Genomic DNA, 19,873 nt, shown 5'->3' on the forward strand with positions numbered 1-19,873 from the left:
CTGTCCAATCTGACCTTGAACACTTCCAATGATGGGGCATCCACAACTTCTCAGGCAACCTCTTCCAGAGTCTCACCACCACCTCATTGTAAAAAATGTCTTCCTTATGTCCAATCTAAACCTACCCTCCTTCCACTGCCCCTTGTCTTGTCACTACAAGTCATGGTAAAAACTATCTCCCTGTCTTTATTATAAGCCCCCTTTACATATTGAAAGGCTGAAATAAGGTCTCCCCAGAGCCTTCTCTTCTCCAGGCTGAACAGCCTCAACCGTCTTAGCCTTTCTTGATAGGAGAGGTGTTCTGGCCCCAGGATGAGCAATCAGAAGTGACACCCCACCACATATGTTGTGTTTAATGGTCAGACACTGGAATGAGTTTCATTTTCATCTCCCAGGTGCAAGACTCATGTAACATGCACACAGAGAGAGATGCCACCTCTGTGGCATCAAGAGGAGAGTCTCTTGGAGGGCAAAGATACGGCTCAGAGCATCAAACCACCGGTTTGCTCATGTCCAGCTACATCAGTAACTTTATCTCAATGACCTTCCTATCTGCCACTTGCTATCCCTCTCCTCAATTCATAAATCTTGACAAAACTATGTAAAAAGAAGGATGATTCGCAAGCAATGTAAATAAACTGTACAGCTAATTTAGTCCATGGAAGTGAATGGATTCAAGACAGCTACAGAATCACTGACTAGATTTGGGTTTTTTCCTGGCAAGCTCTCCTTCAGCTCAACTAACCACCTTGCTACTTCATCAAACTTTACGGCCTTTTCCTAGCAATTTGAAGAAGAAAGACATTGAATTCCTCAGACTTCACTTCCAATGACTTGAAATTGGCTTCGCAACAACCCATGATTATTCTCAAGTGTCTGCCAGATTGGCCTTACTCTTCAAGTGACAATGACACTGGGTTACCTCTTTTGCTCGCACCAGAGGACACCTAACACCTACTCACATCCAGCTTTCAGGGCTCCCCAGGTTGCCCAAGGAGCATGAGACAGAAGGGTTTGCCTGGGCTTCAACCACCTATAGAGCTCCAGAGGAACCTCTGAAGAATGACAAACTAAATCTGACAGCATTTTTAGTAAATAATGTTTTCCATTAGCTACAAGAGCTATAAAATTAAAGCTTCTGGTCAATCAATGCCCTTCTGTTTCCATTTATGGTTAAGAATGCAGAAACTTGACCATAATTTCTTTCCCAAACTCTCCTCAGCCTGTTCCAATTTTGGGACAGAATTCAGTCTAGTCAAAAATATTTTTAAACAATGTGGTTTATTTATAATTGGAAAAGGGATCTTAGTAATCATCAAAATTACTAGAAGTTACTAAATATAAAACACAACGACTACATTTTCTTCTCTTCCCATACAGAGCAACAGATTGAGCAGAAAATCTGAGCACTGCTGTGCACAGCTCAACAGAATCCCTCCCTCCGTGAACAGCTGCAGCCAGAGCCAGGAAAAAAAAAAAACCAATAAGTAAAAAAAAAACCCCAAACCAGCCAAACAAACACGATGTTAGGAATGGCAAAGAAAATGAAATATGTCATCTCTTTTATATATTGTAGTTCACCTATACTTTATGAGTACTACCACTCTATCCAAAAGAGATGGTTGCATAGGGAGATGTAGCAGTAAAAATAAAAAATGTAAGATTAAAAAATCCATATCGTTTAGGTCACATAAGAGTTAAAGGAGAAGGGATATTGTATGTGTATGTAGAATAAAGAAGCAGAATGGCAAAAAGCACCCATTCCATAAAATAAGGGACAAATTGAGAACTGTACAAGAAAACAGACTTTCATTAAACACATAATTTACTTGCAACAGTCACTATGAAAATGATGATGCTGAAGTCAAGAACTAGCAAAACTCAAAGTTGCAATTGGAATAAGACTATCCAGAAGAGTAACAAAAGGAAAGCCAAGTGGCAAACTTGCATGTGACAGTAAATTACAGATGAAGAAGGAGAGGCAGATTACAATTGGCACCTGCTCATTAAAAGTTATTTTACATTGTTGACTGTATCTGGTATTACCTATTCTCAGGGAAAAAAAAATACACCTCCCAAAAAAATAACCAACCTTCCACCTCCCCCAAAACAACACTAGAAATGCCCTGAGTGACTCCACCACAGAGGTTTCAATGTTCTGCGTTGTTTCTGGAGCACAGCCTGCTAGCACACACAAAAACACCTGTGCTGCTCGAAAATACCAAGAACAGGTTAAAAACCTGGCTTTACAGATAACAGGAAACTGTTCGATGATTTCCAGACTAACTTGAAAAAGCTTTCAGCATGCATTATATTACGTTTGAACAGGAGACTGTCTTTTCTTCCCAAGTTAGCACTGTAATCTGTCATGTTCACTCCAGCTATGCGACACTCTGCAAAAGCAAGACTAAGGCTGTGGTCTGACAGGTATTTTTGGCTGCAGGTCAGGCGTTAAGTGCTTTTTCACTGTGAACACCTGTCGTCACTGCTCTCCCTAGCTGGGGTAACCCCCAAAGGTCTGCTGGCGTAACAGCACAGCAGCCAACCCACACTGTGGGGATTGGAAGGATGGAGGTCACAACCAGAACCAAGCAAAACCACTGTATGGAAAAAGTGTTTGAGCTAACTGAGATCACTCCATCTTGCCACATCTGTCCAGATGTATACCCGGTTTTGCAGCACAAGTCAGGTGGGCAACAGCAATGAGGCATTTCCCATAGGAGGCTTCAAGTGCATTGGCTTTCACGCTGAATGAAAGCTAACCACGATTCAGTTGGTTTTTACTCTCTGTACTCTCAGGTCAGGGGTATATAACAGCCAGGGATTCATTTGCCCTTCAAGTAAAAATGTCAAGGTTTTGCCTCCACTAAGATTTCACAGCAGTACTGCAAGTGGGTGTTAATTATATCGCATGAGGGAGAAAGAGAGAAAAATCTCTGTTTTGGTAATGAAGACACTGCTTCTTGGTAATCTCTGGATGTCAGTCTCCAGCTTATTAAGCATCATTTCCCACTCTCCCCTACAACACGCTGAACCCATACTTCTGATCACTAGAAAGGAACCTTCATGACAATTAAACTCCATCCTTCCTGCCTATTTATTTCCAATCAAAGGATCTTCCCCAGGAAAGCAGACAGCCTAGTTCCAAGCATGAGCAGAAGAAATTAAAATGCACGCTAGCAAAGATGCAATACCTTTTACATTATCTGCGATGGCTCCTCAAGGGTTTCACAAAGGATGCACGTATGGAAAGGAAGCTTTATGTTCTCACTCTCCCCACAGAACTAGATGTTAAAAGCTTTTCACCTAAATTTGCGTTTATAATTGTAAAAAGAAAGTGATACATGGATTTTTAAACCTTTCTGTACTATTGTCCATGTTCCTCCATGTGCTGCACAATTTGGGAAGGGGCCATGGTGACGTGGCTGAAGCAAGAGAAAAGTAAATTCAAACACAAGTGGATGGGGAGTGTGAAAGTTATCACTCATTTAGGATCCAGAGAGCAAATGAGAACTTGACGCTCAAATGATACTGGATAACACTTGAGAAATAAATCAATAAATCAGGCATTATTTGGCTTTTCCTTTACACATGAAGAATTGTTTTTCATGCAAAATATACAGTGAGTCCCATTCATATTTCACGTTCACTTATATGTTCTCAGCTTCAGATGTTACACAGTTGGACAAATCTAGCTGTTTAAAGTACTTCCATAGGAAGCTATTTAACATGTAAATTGCTTTTAATTCTTCTGACCTTGCAATTGCTGTTCAGCATTAGAAGATGTGGTAAGTTAAGGAAGGGCCAAGGGCTTGTCTACCAAGGCAGGTATTTTTCAAAAGTCACTGCCCTTCCAATTAACGTGCCATTTCATACCATGTTAAATGCAAGAGAGAACAAGGCTGAAATATATATTAAGCAAAGAGATGTAGGAGATGACTCACCAGAACAGAACACCTAGAACTACGCCCTTGACATCCAATGTGAGTTGCTGGTAGCCATACAAATCTGTTTTCTTATTTTCTTTTTGAATTCCCTAAAATCTTGGTGTCTACCAAGGCAGCAGCTTAACTAACAAATACTTTTGTTCCACTTATGAATATCTGTCATAAAAACACACCACAGCTGGGACTGCTCTTACTAAAACACTTTACAGACAAGAATTTTAAGTATTTAAATTGTTTCTACCTAGTATGCCTCATTATAAGTCTCCTTAGCTGAGGTCATTCTTTGCTTACAAGCCACACACACATAAATCAATGTAATCACCATGAAGCAGGTGGGGATCTGGCATTACAAAACACTGAGATCTGCTTGGCAGTTTGCAGCCTATTCTAAACCATACCTGCAATGCTCTTTTTCATCTTTTATCACTTACATTTATCTTTGGTCTATCTGGATAAACCACATAAAGGTGGGAGCTAGCATTTAATACACAGCCGTATAAAGACAAGTCACCAGAGCTCCAATCTAGTTGGACCCCAAATAAACCCATGGATAAAACCCCCGTGAAGCAGACGTGTGGTATTCCAGAGGCGCCTGATGTTGAAGAGTCTGTTTTAACTGTCTGAGCAGCTGCAACCACCTACATACTCATATTTTTCAATGATGCTATTGTGCATACACAAAATATCAATGGCAGTCCAGAGAAAGAACATAAAGCAGCTGGGGAACAAGCTGAATGAACAAAATTAAGCTCAGTTGATTTGATATAAAAGAACAATGATTTATAAAAGAATAATCTTCTATAAAGTTCTTTTAGCAAGGCAGACATAACCATCAAAGGAAAGCAATGACTTCCGTCCTGACAAATCCCTGATAAAAAATGTCAAATGCTAAAAATGAGCAATAGGCATGTTCTTTGAGATGTTGTGGAGTCTCCTTCTCTGGAGACATTCAAAACCCGCCTGGATGCATTTCTGTGTGACATGATCTAGGTAATCCTCCTCCAGCAGGGGGATTGGACTGGATGATCTTTCGAGGTCCCTTCCAATCCCTAACATTCTGTGATTCTGTGATTCTGTGATAAAGATGATATTGAATCAAAAGGGGCATTTTTTAAGACTTGCATCAGTGTCGAAAGTTACAGGTGCCTGAATGGATCAGCTGTATTTGTGAGGAAAAAAAAATTTAAAAAAATAACCATCACCTCTATTTGTTTGTACATATACAAAACCAACAACAAAAAATATGTCTGAACATATACACAAACGCTCAGACAGATGATGCATGAGATCTAATAACAACTGGGGAGGAGCTGAACCTTCAAGAAACAAAGCTAATTTTGCTGTTTGTACGGAATAAGCCAGCCAGCGTTGGGCACGTGTCAGGCCGTGCTTACACTGGGGTCCACAAGAAAGCACCCCAAGTTGTGGCCTGGGGAAGGGCTGTACGTGCAGAGATGTTCTGCACCAGCCTTTAAGGATGGCCTTCTGCTGTGGGCTGGGCTATGTCATGGGAGGGCGGCCGGCGGCGATGGCAGGGGATCGCTCCCTCCTGCCGCCCAACCCACTCCAGCCGCACAGGTCTTTGGGGGGCAGCTCCTCAACCACCGCAGGCTGCCACCCAACGCTGCAGGATAAACCAGCATGAGTTTTCCAGAGCTTTAAAAGCACTTTGTGACCTTAACGGTTGAGGCAGTGGGTTGAGCAAAGGCAGGCAGGCCAGTAGCAGTTTCCTCCTCAGCGTTCCAATGCAAATTGTCCCCACTGTCTTTAAGTCCCCAGTCTGCAGAAGCATTGGCACACAGATGTAGCACCCATCGCCACAACTGTTTCAAACTGGCAGTCTAGCTTACTTTGCGGTAATCACTTCAGGAAGACAAATGAGAGACATCTTAATTCAACAATCTGTCTTCTAATCCTGCATTTTCCACTTTTTGTCCTACTTAAGATAGTCTGGCTTTACTGCAGTCACCATTGTTGCTTGAATGTACCGAAGCCCAGGACCTCATCTTTCATCCAACCTTGTAAAAGCAATCATCTAGAGGACCGCCTCACAAGCAGACTTATGAAGGTCGAGGGTGGGACGTGACCCTGCCTTACAGCTACGTCAGCTGTAGGATGGCCTTACAACTATATTTCTTGCCTATCACATGACTGTGTTCAACTTCATACTTCCCCTCTGCGGATAATTTGATGCAATATAAGGACTGTTATGGATCTCCGCTTGTGTGTGAAGGGGCTCCATCTCATTCACAAGTTTGCTGCTGTGTCTGTGTGTCCACTGTTGGAAACTGATGACTACCCTTTGTTAGGTCTCTGACACACAGACCTCAGTTTTTTTCAGACCATGTTCCCCACGGGCTGCAGCAGCCTCTCCTTCTCCCTGGATGCCTCCTGCATCTTTAACAGGATGCCCTCTAGTGCGTAAACTGGACAGGGACTTTTCCACTTCTGCCCACGTTACTGCGCAAAATCTGCTTAAGGCACGCTGCAGGGCCCAGCTCAAGCGCTAAGGACAGGACCAGAAGGGAACTAGCAAAGACATGGGGAAAAAAATACCTACAAACCAACAGTGTAGAACAAAAGTCTAATCCGACTGTTCCCATCTGAACAGCAACTACTAGGAAATGGAAGTGACTCAAATGTAAGTGCATCGGCTCTAGTTAGTTTTCTGCATGATAAACATCTGCTGAACCCAAAGTATAATTTTATCCCCTTCATAAACAAATTCAATGAATCCTTTCTAACAAACGTATCTGCAAGATGCCAAATGGTAATGTTAACGGTCTCTGTAAATAAATATATAGTTTATTTTGTTTACTATAAATTAAGAACAGAATTCATACTTCAGACTGTTCCCATCTCCTGCCATGCAGTGTTGCGATCCCCCGACCATAGGGGCCCATATTTTAAGAACAATGTTGAGGGCCCGAGTCAGCCAACATTTCTCTTGCTGAACTACAGCATTCACAGAGAGCAAACACACCGTAACACATTTGTTTGAACTGGAGTTTATTTTTGGTTTACTATTATTTTATGGTGCTCTCACATTTCTCATTAATATTAACTTTTATTCCAAACTGACAGCGTAACTTCCTGCAAAATCAACGGCTACGGCATGCAGAACAGAATTACGCTAGTGTACGAGTAAAAGGATATTGCGCCCCTGTAGATGCACATATTATGTTGTATATCAGATATTTAATGATTTTCTTACAGTTAGCAAAGCACTTTCTGGTTTATTACTATGCTTACTATAAAGAGTCTATAAATAAGTACGTTAATAAGTAAACTAATGGCTGACTAAAGCATCTAGGTGATGAAATACCACGGGTGCTTCTGAAAACATTGCCCTGTAGATGTAATTCCAGTCTGCATGTTTAAAATACATACCCCACATAAATTAACACTATAAACAGGAACAGAGAAGATACTTTTAATACCAATTTATTTTCACCTTAAAGACCAAAGGCAGATACAAATCTAAGGAGAGAGGGGGAAAGGAAGAGGACAGAGCCCTTAGTTAAAAGGCAGGTGAGGGCTGTTTCCATATACAAATAGAAATACATCCAGAGAACTGCCGAGCCCGTCCTGCCCAAGACACCTTGCTACCCACTCCCTCAGCACAATGGGTTTCTGATCCTTATGCAAGCAGGAGGTTTCCGAAGGGCTAAGCCCAGGACCCTGCTACCACAGCCTGCAGCACCGGTCTGCGAGGGGACGTCATACCTCACCCCGGACACCACCAGCCCCTTCGCTCTGAAAACAAAGGCGTTTGTGAGAAAGGGCTTCATAAAGCTGCATTGCTCCCGGCATCCTTCTCCCTTAAACGCTCCTCTGTCCCTTTAGATTAGAAAAGGAAAAGAAACACAAAATTAAACGAGAGATTTTGGTTGGCAGGCCTTTCGTTATTCATTTACTGTTTGTTATTGATTTCTGTGCCTGGGCAGAAGGGTCACGTGCGTGTGCGTTGGAAGGAGGATGACTGCAGCTTACAGAGGGCTGTGTATGTAAGGGAGCCCAACGGCCAGGGCAGCTCTCTGCATATTCTCTCTGTGACTGGTTTTTTGCATTGTTGTTTTTTTTTTTTTTAAACTAAGAAAGTCTCCAGAGTTCACCCTGGGCTAAACCAAAGACTCCTCTGTAGCTCTAAGGGTCTGCTGCAAAGATGCAAAGGGGTCATAACCCAGAGTGGAAGATCTGAGACCCCACCACCCTGGGTGATCCCAAAGGTGGCAGCTGCCCTCCCGATGAACCACGCTGGGTCAGCATTTACACTGACCGAGCCATGTTACAATAATCGACCGGTGGCTTGATATCATTTGCACCAACAAACAAAGTGGCCCCTAACAGCCCTGCAGTAAAGCGGAGAGTACAGAGGTCTACAAAGCCATGCACTTCTGCCATCCAGCAAGAGGAACTTCACCGTATCTAGGGAAGAACAGATTTATCATGGAGATGTTATAGGATATTTATTCCAAGCCTGTATTACTAGCTCACCTAAGGAAAGTAGGGAACGATGCCGACTAGCCCTGCACATCGCTGACTCTGCACCCCAACTGACAGCGCATTTGTAGAGCTGTGTATTTATAGACCTAGACCCTCAAACACAAGGGAGAAAGTACTATGTCATTATTCAGAAACCTAAATAAAACCAATTGCCTAATAAGGATGTTGTTCCATAATCAGTCATTGCCAGCTTGAATGTGGCCTGCAGAAAAATGGGGAATTTTAGATCTACCTGAGTTTTAGAAGACAGTAGAATAGTACTTGAAGCACCCAAAATTTTCAGCTGAGTGATTTACTAATTGCCGGGTTTGGCTTACATCATGTAAAATTTGTCATATTGTCAGAAAGCTTACAATATCTTGTAAAACTGAAAATTTATCTTGCAACTTCAAGAACTTAAAAAAATGTGTGGGAAGATAACTGATTAAAACTCTTTAAACATAAAAGCACCCGAGGAACTTCTCAGTGTTGGTTTAGACAAGTCAGGTTTTTTTAACACATAATACTCACTAAATATCTTTATTTAATGCTGTCTAACCTGCACTGCTATCAATGTAGTTCTTGATACCTGTGATGTTCCAAACACAGGAAGGCAGTGAATGTGCAGACTAATTTCAGATTGCTGGGGCGCATTTGGGAGTTATTCATGCTAAATACCCTCTTCTACCAGGACCTAATGGCAACAAACTCTCAGGGCAACACAGTCATTTCATTAGTCAGTAGGAGCTTTGCCGACTGCTTCAAGGAGGCCAGAACTACAACACAGACTTTCTCAAAATAATCGTGGAAAGTTAAATTCCATTTCTACCTCAGAGACACCAATCTATCAGCCAAGGCTTTAAAATGAAGGAACATCAGCCTTGTACAAGTAACAGCCACAAGATCTGGGATGTTCAAAGATTCTCCTCTGCTTTGGTGCAGACAAAAGGCACAGAAATAAAATTGTATCTGCTAAAAGTCAGACTGAGTTATGCCTTAAGAGGTGTATAAAATCACTTAATATTTATCAAAATAAACCCAGCAAGCCGGTAAGACTACTTCAACAAAATAAATAATGAGACAGCAAAGTAAGAAATAGGATACAGTAGTCCTCAAAACAAAGTGAATACTTATTTCACTTTTAAATGGGAACAAAACTGTTGAATGTGGAGGAAAAAAATAATAAAGTAAGTGCAAGAAAAGAGATATTGTGATAGGAGAAACAGAAACATAATTCAAAAAGCTTAACACGTTCAAGACATGGCTGAGCGGAACATGAAGGGAATATACATAAATCATCGTACTGAAAGAAGTGGCATTTGAAAAATCAGCCCCAGCATCAAGGCAGTTTTAATAAACTGATGAAATTCCTCAAACTATGCCAGAATACCTCATATTTCTATATTTAATATGCAGACCCAAGCTACTGCACTACTGACAAAGCAGTACTATGTGAAACTTCAGAATTTTAAAGATAACAATAAATTAAGGAACAGAGGGACATGAAAAATTGGATAAAAAGCAAAATAAATAAATCATGCCAGACCAACCAGATGTGTCTCTTTATTAAAAATAGCTAGTTTCCTAGCCAAGAAAAATGAGTAGCTCTAAACCATCCAGATTTCAGTAAAGTACCTGATAGTGCCATAGGAAGTTAGTTAAAACAGGAGACGTGGGGAAGAGAGGGAGGAACTGGCAGAGATGGAAAAACCTGCAGCTTGTCTGGGAGCAGTGGGCTATGAGGAGGGCCCATGGAGCTGTCAGCTGAACCTTATGGAATATTTTCATTATGAAAACCAGAAGGGTGCGGAAGAAGGCTGGTATGAGCTGCCAGAGAAACCGAATCAAAGTTAATGGTGCAAAGGGCAAGGGACCAGCAAGGGTTTCTGCTTGCAGCTGGTCAGCTGGTGTGACAGGTCCACACTTACTATATGACCACATACTGCTACGATCCACCAAGGAGATACCAACACAAAAAAAGGCAATTTTAACCGTATGAATACACGGCAAAATATTTCCAGTGGAAGGCGAGAAAGATTAATTATACTATATAAGGCAGTTAACGAAGCCTTACCTTGGCGTATGACATACAACGCTGGTTACCCAATTATGAAATGGATAAATAAATGAAAAAGGAGAGTATTACTAGTATGATCAAGGACATTCAGCCATTTTAGGAGTGCAGGCTAGGACAGCCTAACTGACTCAGCCTCACAAGGGGAAGATGAGGGGGGAAAACCCCATGTAAATGCATTGGGAACCAGGACTCATGGCAGTGGTGCAGTTTCTGAAGGTAAAGGAGAGAGCTGTTGTGAGGGCGAAGCACGCAAACCGGCCATGAATACATCCGGGCTGGAGTAAGACCAAGGTTTCTAACCATCAGAGCTACCAAGTTCCAGAAATATCCTTCGGTGCAGTGGTTTATGGGAAGATATGACTGAAGACTGGAGTCAGGGACCCAGAAAGCCCCATCCACCTCTCTAGTTCCATGCAGCACAGCTCCTACCTACTCCTCACAGGAGGCCGGGGAGATATGCTAGGACATCAAGGGTGAAAACCCTGGCTCCTGCAGAGCCACTAACAAAACATCCTCGACTGTAACACAGGCCAAATCATCCCTTGCCAGGTCTCAGCAAATCCTGCAGTCTGGGCATCCTTAAAAGCCCTGTAGTTAGTGAGAGCTCCTCATGGCTTGTGTACCCCCAAGACTACACGGCTTTTGGGGATGCTGCTAACACAGCTGTGATCAGTACTTTAAAACCATAGATTCCTGACAAGGATTTCTGGAGGGAAATCCAAGTTAGGAGTATGTCGGGCAAAATTTACTGCTAAGGAGATTCTCTTGTGCTTGCATCGCTCCTCCTTTGTCCTGAACCAAAGAGCTGGACGGACGGACATAGGGACCAGAAGGCACTTCTATACCACCCAACACAGCACGGTCCAGAAGCCTACTCTGAGCAGGTAGATAAATCCATAAAGTCAAGTGCTATCAAGGAGACACCTCTGGCTCCTAAAATCAGTAGGTCTGCATCAGTGCAGCACTGCACGAGCCCTCCTCAGCTCCTTCTCTCAGCAGGGAGGGCTCAATTAGCTCAGTTGCAGCAACCTGCTGCTGCGCAAAGTCGGCTTCTGCTCGAGAAGTGGCTTGAGTTGCCCTCAGGGACTCTCTGGCCCCGCGTCCCCTGCACAGGGTGTGACAGGCCAGCTGCATGCCCTCTCCTAACGGGGTCTGGTTTAACCTTCTCTCCGAAAACTGAGGAAATGACTAGTCTGGGACCCCAAGCTGAGATTTGTGTAAAACATACCAGCTGGGTACGCTGCTATCGAGTTCACTTCAGAATTAAAAATAGCAAGAGAAATTTCATACGGAAGATTAAGTGCGTTAGTAGATCATATAACCTTGCTCCAGACCAAGCCGCGCTGTAAACAATTTTCAGTCCTCAGCATAAAACATACAGGCAGCACCATCAAACCATTTAGGTGTGTGAAGATCAACACTACAGCACTCTCAGGTTACAAGCACATTTTCTTGAGAAATGAAGGGCAGCCTTACGAAATAAAAAGACAACAACGATAACATTTCTTGTGCTTTAAATCTGATCTCCGAGTGTCTTGCCGCTGAGCACAAGACCTAACATATCAGCCTAACAGGCTTGACATTTAATAAGCCAAGTTTATTTCTAGAAAGTGAGCTGGAAATCAGATCTCATGGTTGCAGTTGGCACACTGTGCAGAAGAGGAATCCTACGATGCCTGCATTTCATTTTTGCCCTATAGCTTTCATCCTTCTAATTGGTATATTTAAGTGCACTTAATCACTTAGCATTGAATCTGCCGCAGTGATAAATCTCCAGTTTAGACTCCACAATAATAAACCTTTGTCTTCTCTCAGCAGCTGGCAAGTTTTGATTTGGACTTTGAATTTAGGTCCTTTCCTCAGGCTTAACAGTAACAACTTGTTTGTTCTGTCTGCTGAAAGCACGACATTAACTCTTGTCTTTAAATGCATTATCGTTGCTTAAGCTTAGTGTTCTCAGTGTTAAAATTCGTTTCCCTTCTGCAGTGCACAACTAAGAAACACAAAAAAATCCAATTAGCCTGTGCTGGGAGTTTACAAAGCAATTTTCACTCATTAGTATTTACACAGCATCACTGGTCCACGTGACACTTCACAGACACGAGGACGAGCTGGAGTTTATAATACAATCTTTCAATAGATGCCTCCAGTGCCACAAAGAGCTAATTTAAAAACAGGTGGAAGGGACCTTCGGACACCCGCTTTAAGAGCCAACGGAGGAGCAACATCCCCGCAAGCACCTCGCAGGCTGGCCACAGGACCAAGCTAGGTTTTATCTTAAATTCTTTGACAAATGCCCTAAATACATTCCTGAAGTAGCTCCGGTAAAAAAAAAAGGTAAAACTTAGATGCAACCGTCAAATCACAAGGGGGAAAACTGCCTTCGGACTGAAGAGACTGGGGACTCTATCCCCAGCTTTGCTACAGGCTTCCTGCGGGACCTTGGTAAACTATTTAGGCTCCAGTTGTTAAGAATTAATGCATATTAATTACCTTTGCAGTAAAACCCCAGACCTATGCTTGCAGAACAAATCACGCCATTTAAGATTTGCAGGATCGGGGTCTCATTTCCTTGTGCCTTAGTTCTCCCTGTACAGTTCAACGTAACTCTCAGTTGTATTCGACATACCGACAGATATCTGGAGTAGGGCCTTATTTTGTTAAATATAAAATATCTTCTAAAACAACTAGCCTTGCTATAAAAAGCTGAGTCCTGACTTGTTGCGAATGCTGCACAAAAGACTGCGGCTTCATTGTTTTCTGTCTGTGATGTTCATTTCTGCAGATTTTAGTCCAGAATAAACTGCTCGGTCATCCAATGTAAGTCGCCACTTGAGTGGTTTTATTTGCTTTACCACTTGCCAACAAGACAAATAACTCTCCCTTAAGCACAGAGCTTGCCAGGGGACCGAGCTACGCACAGAAACCTTGGACTTTGTGGGGACAGCGGTCTGGTACACGCACGGAAGTCCTGGCACATCCAGGGACCGTGGGAGCCTCCGTGCTTGCACAACGTACCTGCACACCATCAGCAATCGCTTCCAGATGGGCGTTGTTTTTTTTTAATCTCAACATGATAGCGTTTTCACTAGTCAGCTCTCCTGTTTATCATAGGCCATTAGATTTCACTCCCTTTCCCCCTCTGTTGAGTTTGGCAATCCTCATCGCACTGACAGTCTTAATACCACGACAGCCAAAGCTGCTGCTGGCACAGCAAGTGGGTCCAAACACACACATCTTCAAAAATCTCTATTAAAAACATATTTTCATGTGAATTCCTCTGGACTTACCTTGCAGCCACCCATTTTTGTAATATTTGTCTCCCCTATAGTAATGGCTACTTTAGTATCTGCTATTTTCTTACTACAATACCATTTACAGTACCATCAACCACCTCTCAGTTCTTTGTTTCTATTAAAGTGAGGGAATTACACACAGCATGTCTCACAGCCAGGCTGCTTCTTCAGACCACAGATGATTTGGCCCCAATTCTGCCAAGTGTAACACATGCACTTTAACTCCAAATATTTAGGAAGCTCACGACATGTTTGTCAACTAGATTAAAGCTCTTACTCCTCCTTAGCTACTGTCAAATTGCTTCTGTAGCTTCTCTGATTAGATAAACAGTTTGAGCTTCCTTACGCTACCAGCGTGTTTTTGCTAGACTCTGCGTAGCTCCTCTCAGAGATGCTGCAGTTTTGGGAATCCATTTTAAAACACAGGCATACCATTCCCCCAGAAATCCCTGGTTTATCCAACATCATCTTCCTCATTCCTGCTAGGTGTTGCTCTCCATCCTTCTGTCTTTCACCTAATGTAGAGCTTTGGCACAGAATTATGTTTTCTCTCTTTTCACTCCTTTAGGCACTGACACCATTTAACACTTCTTGCGGCTTTCACAAATGCAAATTTACCATCTAGATTTTTGCATTTGCTTTGTTTACAAAATAGCCACAGAAAAAAAAATCTATTTTAAATTTTTCCTTTCATTTAGAATCACAGTATTTTCATGCCCGCTCAGACAATTAGGACCTACAATCTCTGTGAACAACGAGGCTTACTTCAGGCTAAATTTATCCAGGCACTCAGCGGATGCTTTGAGAAAATCCCACTACAGATATGCAGTTTTAGAAGAACTTCTGAAGATTTTCATCAGCACACTGAGGACATCAGACTTCAGTAAGAAGCTGGCAGCATATCAGCCACTGTTACAGTAAGCTCACTGAAGATTTTATCAAATATTATTTTGAAGGCTCTGGCTTACATATTTCCCCTGAAACACTGGCTGCAAATCTTCTAGAGCTTTTGAAAGTCAGTTTCTTAAAGAAGTATTTTCTGAAAACCTTGCATTTGCTACAAACTTCACTCAGTTTCCTGCATTTGATGCTGATTGAAAAATTAAGCTCAATCAAAAAATCTAACTCATTAAGAAATGCCAAAATTCATAGAAAACAAATGTTCTCCTGTATCATTGTACTCTGCGCCCATCGGGAAATGATGTAACAAGTTTTGTTCGGGCTTTTCCCCCCATTTTGTTGCAAGAATCCCAAGTTTCACCTATAAAGACTTTTGTCAAAAATGGCACACTACTTTCATGCACATTATATTCTTTTCCATATAAATTAAAGAGAGAATTTCCACGTGTACCATGCTGAAAATACACGTGCTTAAAATGGTTAAAAGCTGCTGTACAATAACCTCTTGAATATTAGCCTATATCCAGGTAACAACTAATTTTTTGCAAAACCCAACAAAGCAGATCAAAGAAACCTCTAACATCCAAACCCTGCCTGGAGGCTCAGCACCACTACAAATGCTTCACGGTGCTGTAACTGATACAGCCAAAGTTGGAGGTTAACAGTAAACAAAACACTGTTTACTTTAATTCCATTAGGACTGCAGAAAAGCAAGATCAGTATTTAGGCAAGACCTCATTTACATTCTGAGAAATGCAAAAATTAAAAGACATGTAATTTGGGGTCAGTGGGCAAACTATCTGTATACTACCGATATGGTTTATTCTGGGCAATCCGTCTACAGAATTAATGCTGACCTCGCCAGAATTGAGCATGTATTTAAAATTTTACTTTCAGCAGCCTAGTTCATATAAAAATACCCCAAACCAACACTGCACTTGCAGGGAGTTAGGAGTTTCTCCATCTCCTTTTGGTGGCATAGGAATTTTGCTCCAGGGTTTCTGTGGTCACGTCACCACACTCACTTCTGTAGTTCACACAGCAAACGCTCGCAGGGAAACCCATCACAACGATGGCAGCTGACTTTGAAAGACGGCCAAGCAACTACCAGCAAGTCTGCAAACATAAAAATAACTGTCCTTCAGTTCTTCTCAAAAGAAAGAAGTTGTTCACTCATTTTTAATCCATTTGAAACTCCCTGGCCTTCGTCAAGTTAATGTTTTCCAACCCTCATGATTAACTTCCTGCGCTTAAATTCATGAAGGGGAACAATCCCTTCTCACTGTGCTGTCAAGATGCTATCGCAGCAAACACACACGCAGGGCGGCCGTGGGGACTCAGCACACCGCGCAGGCACCGGCCGCCCCAGCACCACCGCCACCCACAGCCATGCTCCCTGGCCGGGGACGACAAACCCCTGGCTAACAAAAACCCTTCTGCCCTGAGGGTGGTTTATCACCATTGGTCTGCGCACACACAGCTCCAGATGGCCAAATATCACTGGCAGGGAAAAACTGACTGCTAGTTAAATTTTAATAGCAGGTGAATGTTATCTGCTGCTACTTGAATTTGAGATCACGGGAATGAAAAGTTATTTATTTCTCACATTGCAACCTATCGGAGCACATCACACCGGTGCCGAGCATAGATCTGCCAGGTCAGGAAGACCAGAAAGGGAAGATCAGAAAGATGAGATGAGCTTCATTGACAGCGACCACCACACCTGAGACAGCATAGCCTAACCTGAGAGGCATGCTCCATCTCTTCATCTCCCACTGTATTTCTGCTTACAAAATCACACACGACTTTCTTGCATGGTTAAATAGTGAATAGTTTTCATAAAGTGAGGGTTCAATGAGATAGATTTACTGGAGTGGTCCAAGTGCTTTATTTACCTAAGCCTGTGCAATGCACACATCAGTGGACCAAGCGCACACATTTGAGGTGGACCAGATTACCATAGCATCTGGCTGCCTAAAAATCTCTCAGTTCTGTGCCTTCAGAGAGACTCTTAGATGAAGAGAAAGTGTCGTTATCCTAATTTTACAGGGAACAGAGGAGACACTTTGAACACGTCTCCTCCACCCTCCTGCCCATTCATGCACAAACCCGGACTGTGAGTGAGTAACGCGGTGTTGGCCAGTGCTGCAAGCGTTGCTGCACATCAGCCTCTTTCTTCCCCTCTCCAGATGGCTGGCACCGTGCGCGGTGTTTCAGGCTCTGGGCTCTAAGAGAAGCCTATTACATGGTCACAAATCCCACATTAATTAAAATCCTAGGTAATTATTTCAGTAGGAACGTCAGAATAAGAAAACCCGCTATAATGAAGAAAACCACCACATTCCCCAGAACACAATTTTGTCCCAACCACCAGCTCCTCACCAAGGTGATGTTGTCTTCCTGGTCCAGCTGCAGTTCTCCCAGGCTTGCTGGCCCCGCCCGGCAGGACAACATTCCTTGCTCTCTTTCATGCTGTAGGTTTCTAACCATCTCTTCTCCAGATGTTCAACTGGTAACATTATGGGACCTTGCTCCAGTGCAGCTGAAGTGGGCTGTCCCGCAGAAAGCTAGTAATACTCTACAGACACCGACAGAGCTAGATTCGACCCAGAGCTCATACCCATATATTTATTATTCACACTTTTAGGAAATCAGGTTTTCTGATTTCTCTACCCTCAGCAACCCAAAGGTTTCATTCTGTCTGCCTCGTCACAAGACAGGTGCACTTAATGCTCTGGTTATTAAATCCGTCTTTCTGTTGCACTTTGACAGGACAAATAAAATAATCAAAAACTGTTTAACTTCTAGGACTCTCTCCTTCTTAGGATATGAATAGAAAGCCAAACTGTTACGTCAGTAAAAACAAGGAGGGTTGCACATTTTTAGAAGAGGTGTGTCTTAGTTCAGATTAATGTGGCATTCAGAAATTGCGGAAGTGCCAACATGGGCAGAAAATACAGCATGTTATACGAAATAATCATGTTTATTTTAATTTGGAATAAGATGATAACATTCCTTAACTACTTATTCTGTATTTAATATTTTAGCCTGACATAGTAAGTCTCTTCTCCTCCTTCCTGGCTAATGGTATGGTACAGTTATAATAGTTCAAACACTCTATTCATAAAGGATTTTATGATTTGATTTGCACGTCAAGTTTAATGCAAAAAACCATGAAACACCACATCAGATTTAACGTGAATATTTTTGTATGACAGACTAGATTTCCCTTTGACTATACCACAGTAATATCTGTTCCACTGAGGATACTGAAATTATGCTTGCCCCAAACTGTGAGGACTTCTGAGCCTGGAAGCCCAATGAAACACACAGAATGACTGACTTGCGCAACCAGAGCTACCAGATGCTGGGGGCATGCACATCTGTACAACATCAAAAGAGGGTGAAAAAAAGCCCCCACTCTTCACCTTACTAAAAATTACAGGTAGAAGTGACCACAGGACTATTTGGTGAAACCATCTGTAATCACTCTGACCGCCGCCGCCACACAGCCCTCTGCCCAAGTCCTCGCTGAAAACCCATTTCAGGCTGTATGAACACTAGTGACTTTTATTTCACCATCAGGTTTGAAGACTTTCAGACACGGGAAATCCAAAGGTTCCTTTAGCAGCTGATCCACAGTTCGTTAAAAATTAATGCCTGATTATGACTAAATTGAGTTTGCCCTCTGCTTCCAGTCATCAATTCTTATTATTCTTTTCGTGATTAAAAGGCCATTTATCTCTCCCCCATGATAATATCTCTTTACTGTAATCTGCTCACCTTCCAAGCAAAAATCTCTTACTCTGATGTTTCTCTCCAGCCCTTAAATCATTTTTCCACTATCTTCTCCCACTTTTCCACTTCCTTTTAAAAATATTGACATCAGGCATGGAAAACCAAAATCACACAACAGCACGAAGTACCAGTCCCTTTGGGTAGGTACCCCCCCTCATGTGCCACACTAGTCCCTCATATCACAGCAGCCCACTGTGCACTCGGGTTAAGATGTTGGATCTAAATACCTAAAACCTTTTTAAATCACTATTTTGTGAGGTGCAAATCATACCTGTGGAACTGCATTTCTCCTACTGGCTGTTTAAGCCTGTGTCTGGTAGTACTGAAAACCTCTTTGTTTGACCTCAACTCACCAATAAATCCAGCTTATTCTGGGAAAATGCCCAGTCATTGTTTTTAATCACTTTATTATTTCTTTACATCATGCAGAAGTTTTAGTAGCAACATTTATACTTCTATTTTCACACCACTGAGATCCATTTCATTAGTATGACATCTGGGGCCAGTTGCTGTGGTTGCTTTATGAGCAACCTCAACCCATTGACAGTATCCTATTGTGATCAGTTGGGGAAAAAAAAATTCCACAATAAATCAGATAGTTCTTAATCCATTCACAAAAGCTTTGAAAAACAAAACAAAACAAAAACAAAACCCTCATGTTATTGCCAGTGCTGATTTTTTAATAAATCCCATTTAGGAACAGATGATGCGTAAAGGCCATATTGTGCCTATTGTCCTCCCCTGAGTGAAACTCACTTTTCATCACACGCTTTTTCGCCTTACTGGTAATTTCTTCAGTCTTCTTAACCCCCTCAATGCTTTAAAACACACAGGTGTGAAAATCTTTCCGATTTGCAGATTTCATACTGTCATTTTCCTTGCATTTTGCGACATCTCAACAAAACCCAAGATGACTCAGCTGAAGACGGCTGGACTAACATTTCAAATGAGAAAATGCATCAAGAATTAGTGTGTTCAAACTCGAAAAAAATCTGAGGGGTTCGATTAGGTCTCAGATGGATGCTTGTGATTTTTTTCCAATAGTGAAAATGATCATAAAAACATTCTGACATTGTTGCTTGACAACCACGGCCTGCAATGTTTACCTGGGACTTATATATTACATAAATTGTTAAGGATCAAGCATCAAGAATTACACTCTCTTCTAATCAGTGTGCAGCAATGTCAAAAGAAACAGGATACTTCTTCAAAGACATACTGAGAAAGTTTGACCAAAATTGTATTTAGAAGCCGTTTTTAATCGTGTTTACTGTCTACGCTTAAAGTGAAAACTGCAGTATGCTGAATCTTTTTTTTTTCTTCAATTCTTCCTTGATGCTGGATTTGCCAAAGGCTTATCGAACGAGAAC

The 19,873-nt window shown here is 42.1% G+C and overlaps 1 protein-coding gene across 7 annotated transcripts in view; it reads right to left on the reverse strand.

Moving 5' to 3' along the window:
• ST7 (suppression of tumorigenicity 7) overlaps positions 1-19,873 on the reverse strand; it is a 173,901-nt gene that overhangs the window by 151,736 nt on the left and 2,292 nt on the right. Inside the window, exon 1 of one of the 7 annotated variants that reach the window (XM_068400443.1) lies at positions 17,088-17,353. The exons of 3 other annotated variants lie outside the window; for them this stretch is intronic. In XM_068400443.1, coding sequence (XP_068256544.1) covers positions 17,088-17,224 — 137 coding nt within the window. In that variant the 5' untranslated portion in view covers positions 17,225-17,353. Of the gene's footprint in view, positions 1-15,730; positions 15,766-17,087; positions 17,354-19,873 lie in introns of those variants that run through there. 3 more of the 7 variants (XM_068400441.1, XM_068400439.1, XM_068400446.1) reach the window with 3 other exon arrangements.

This window comes from Nyctibius grandis, chromosome 5 (assembly GCF_013368605.1).
Source record: "Nyctibius grandis isolate bNycGra1 chromosome 5, bNycGra1.pri, whole genome shotgun sequence".
In the NCBI taxonomy this organism is placed as follows: domain Eukaryota; kingdom Metazoa; phylum Chordata; class Aves; order Nyctibiiformes; family Nyctibiidae; genus Nyctibius; species Nyctibius grandis.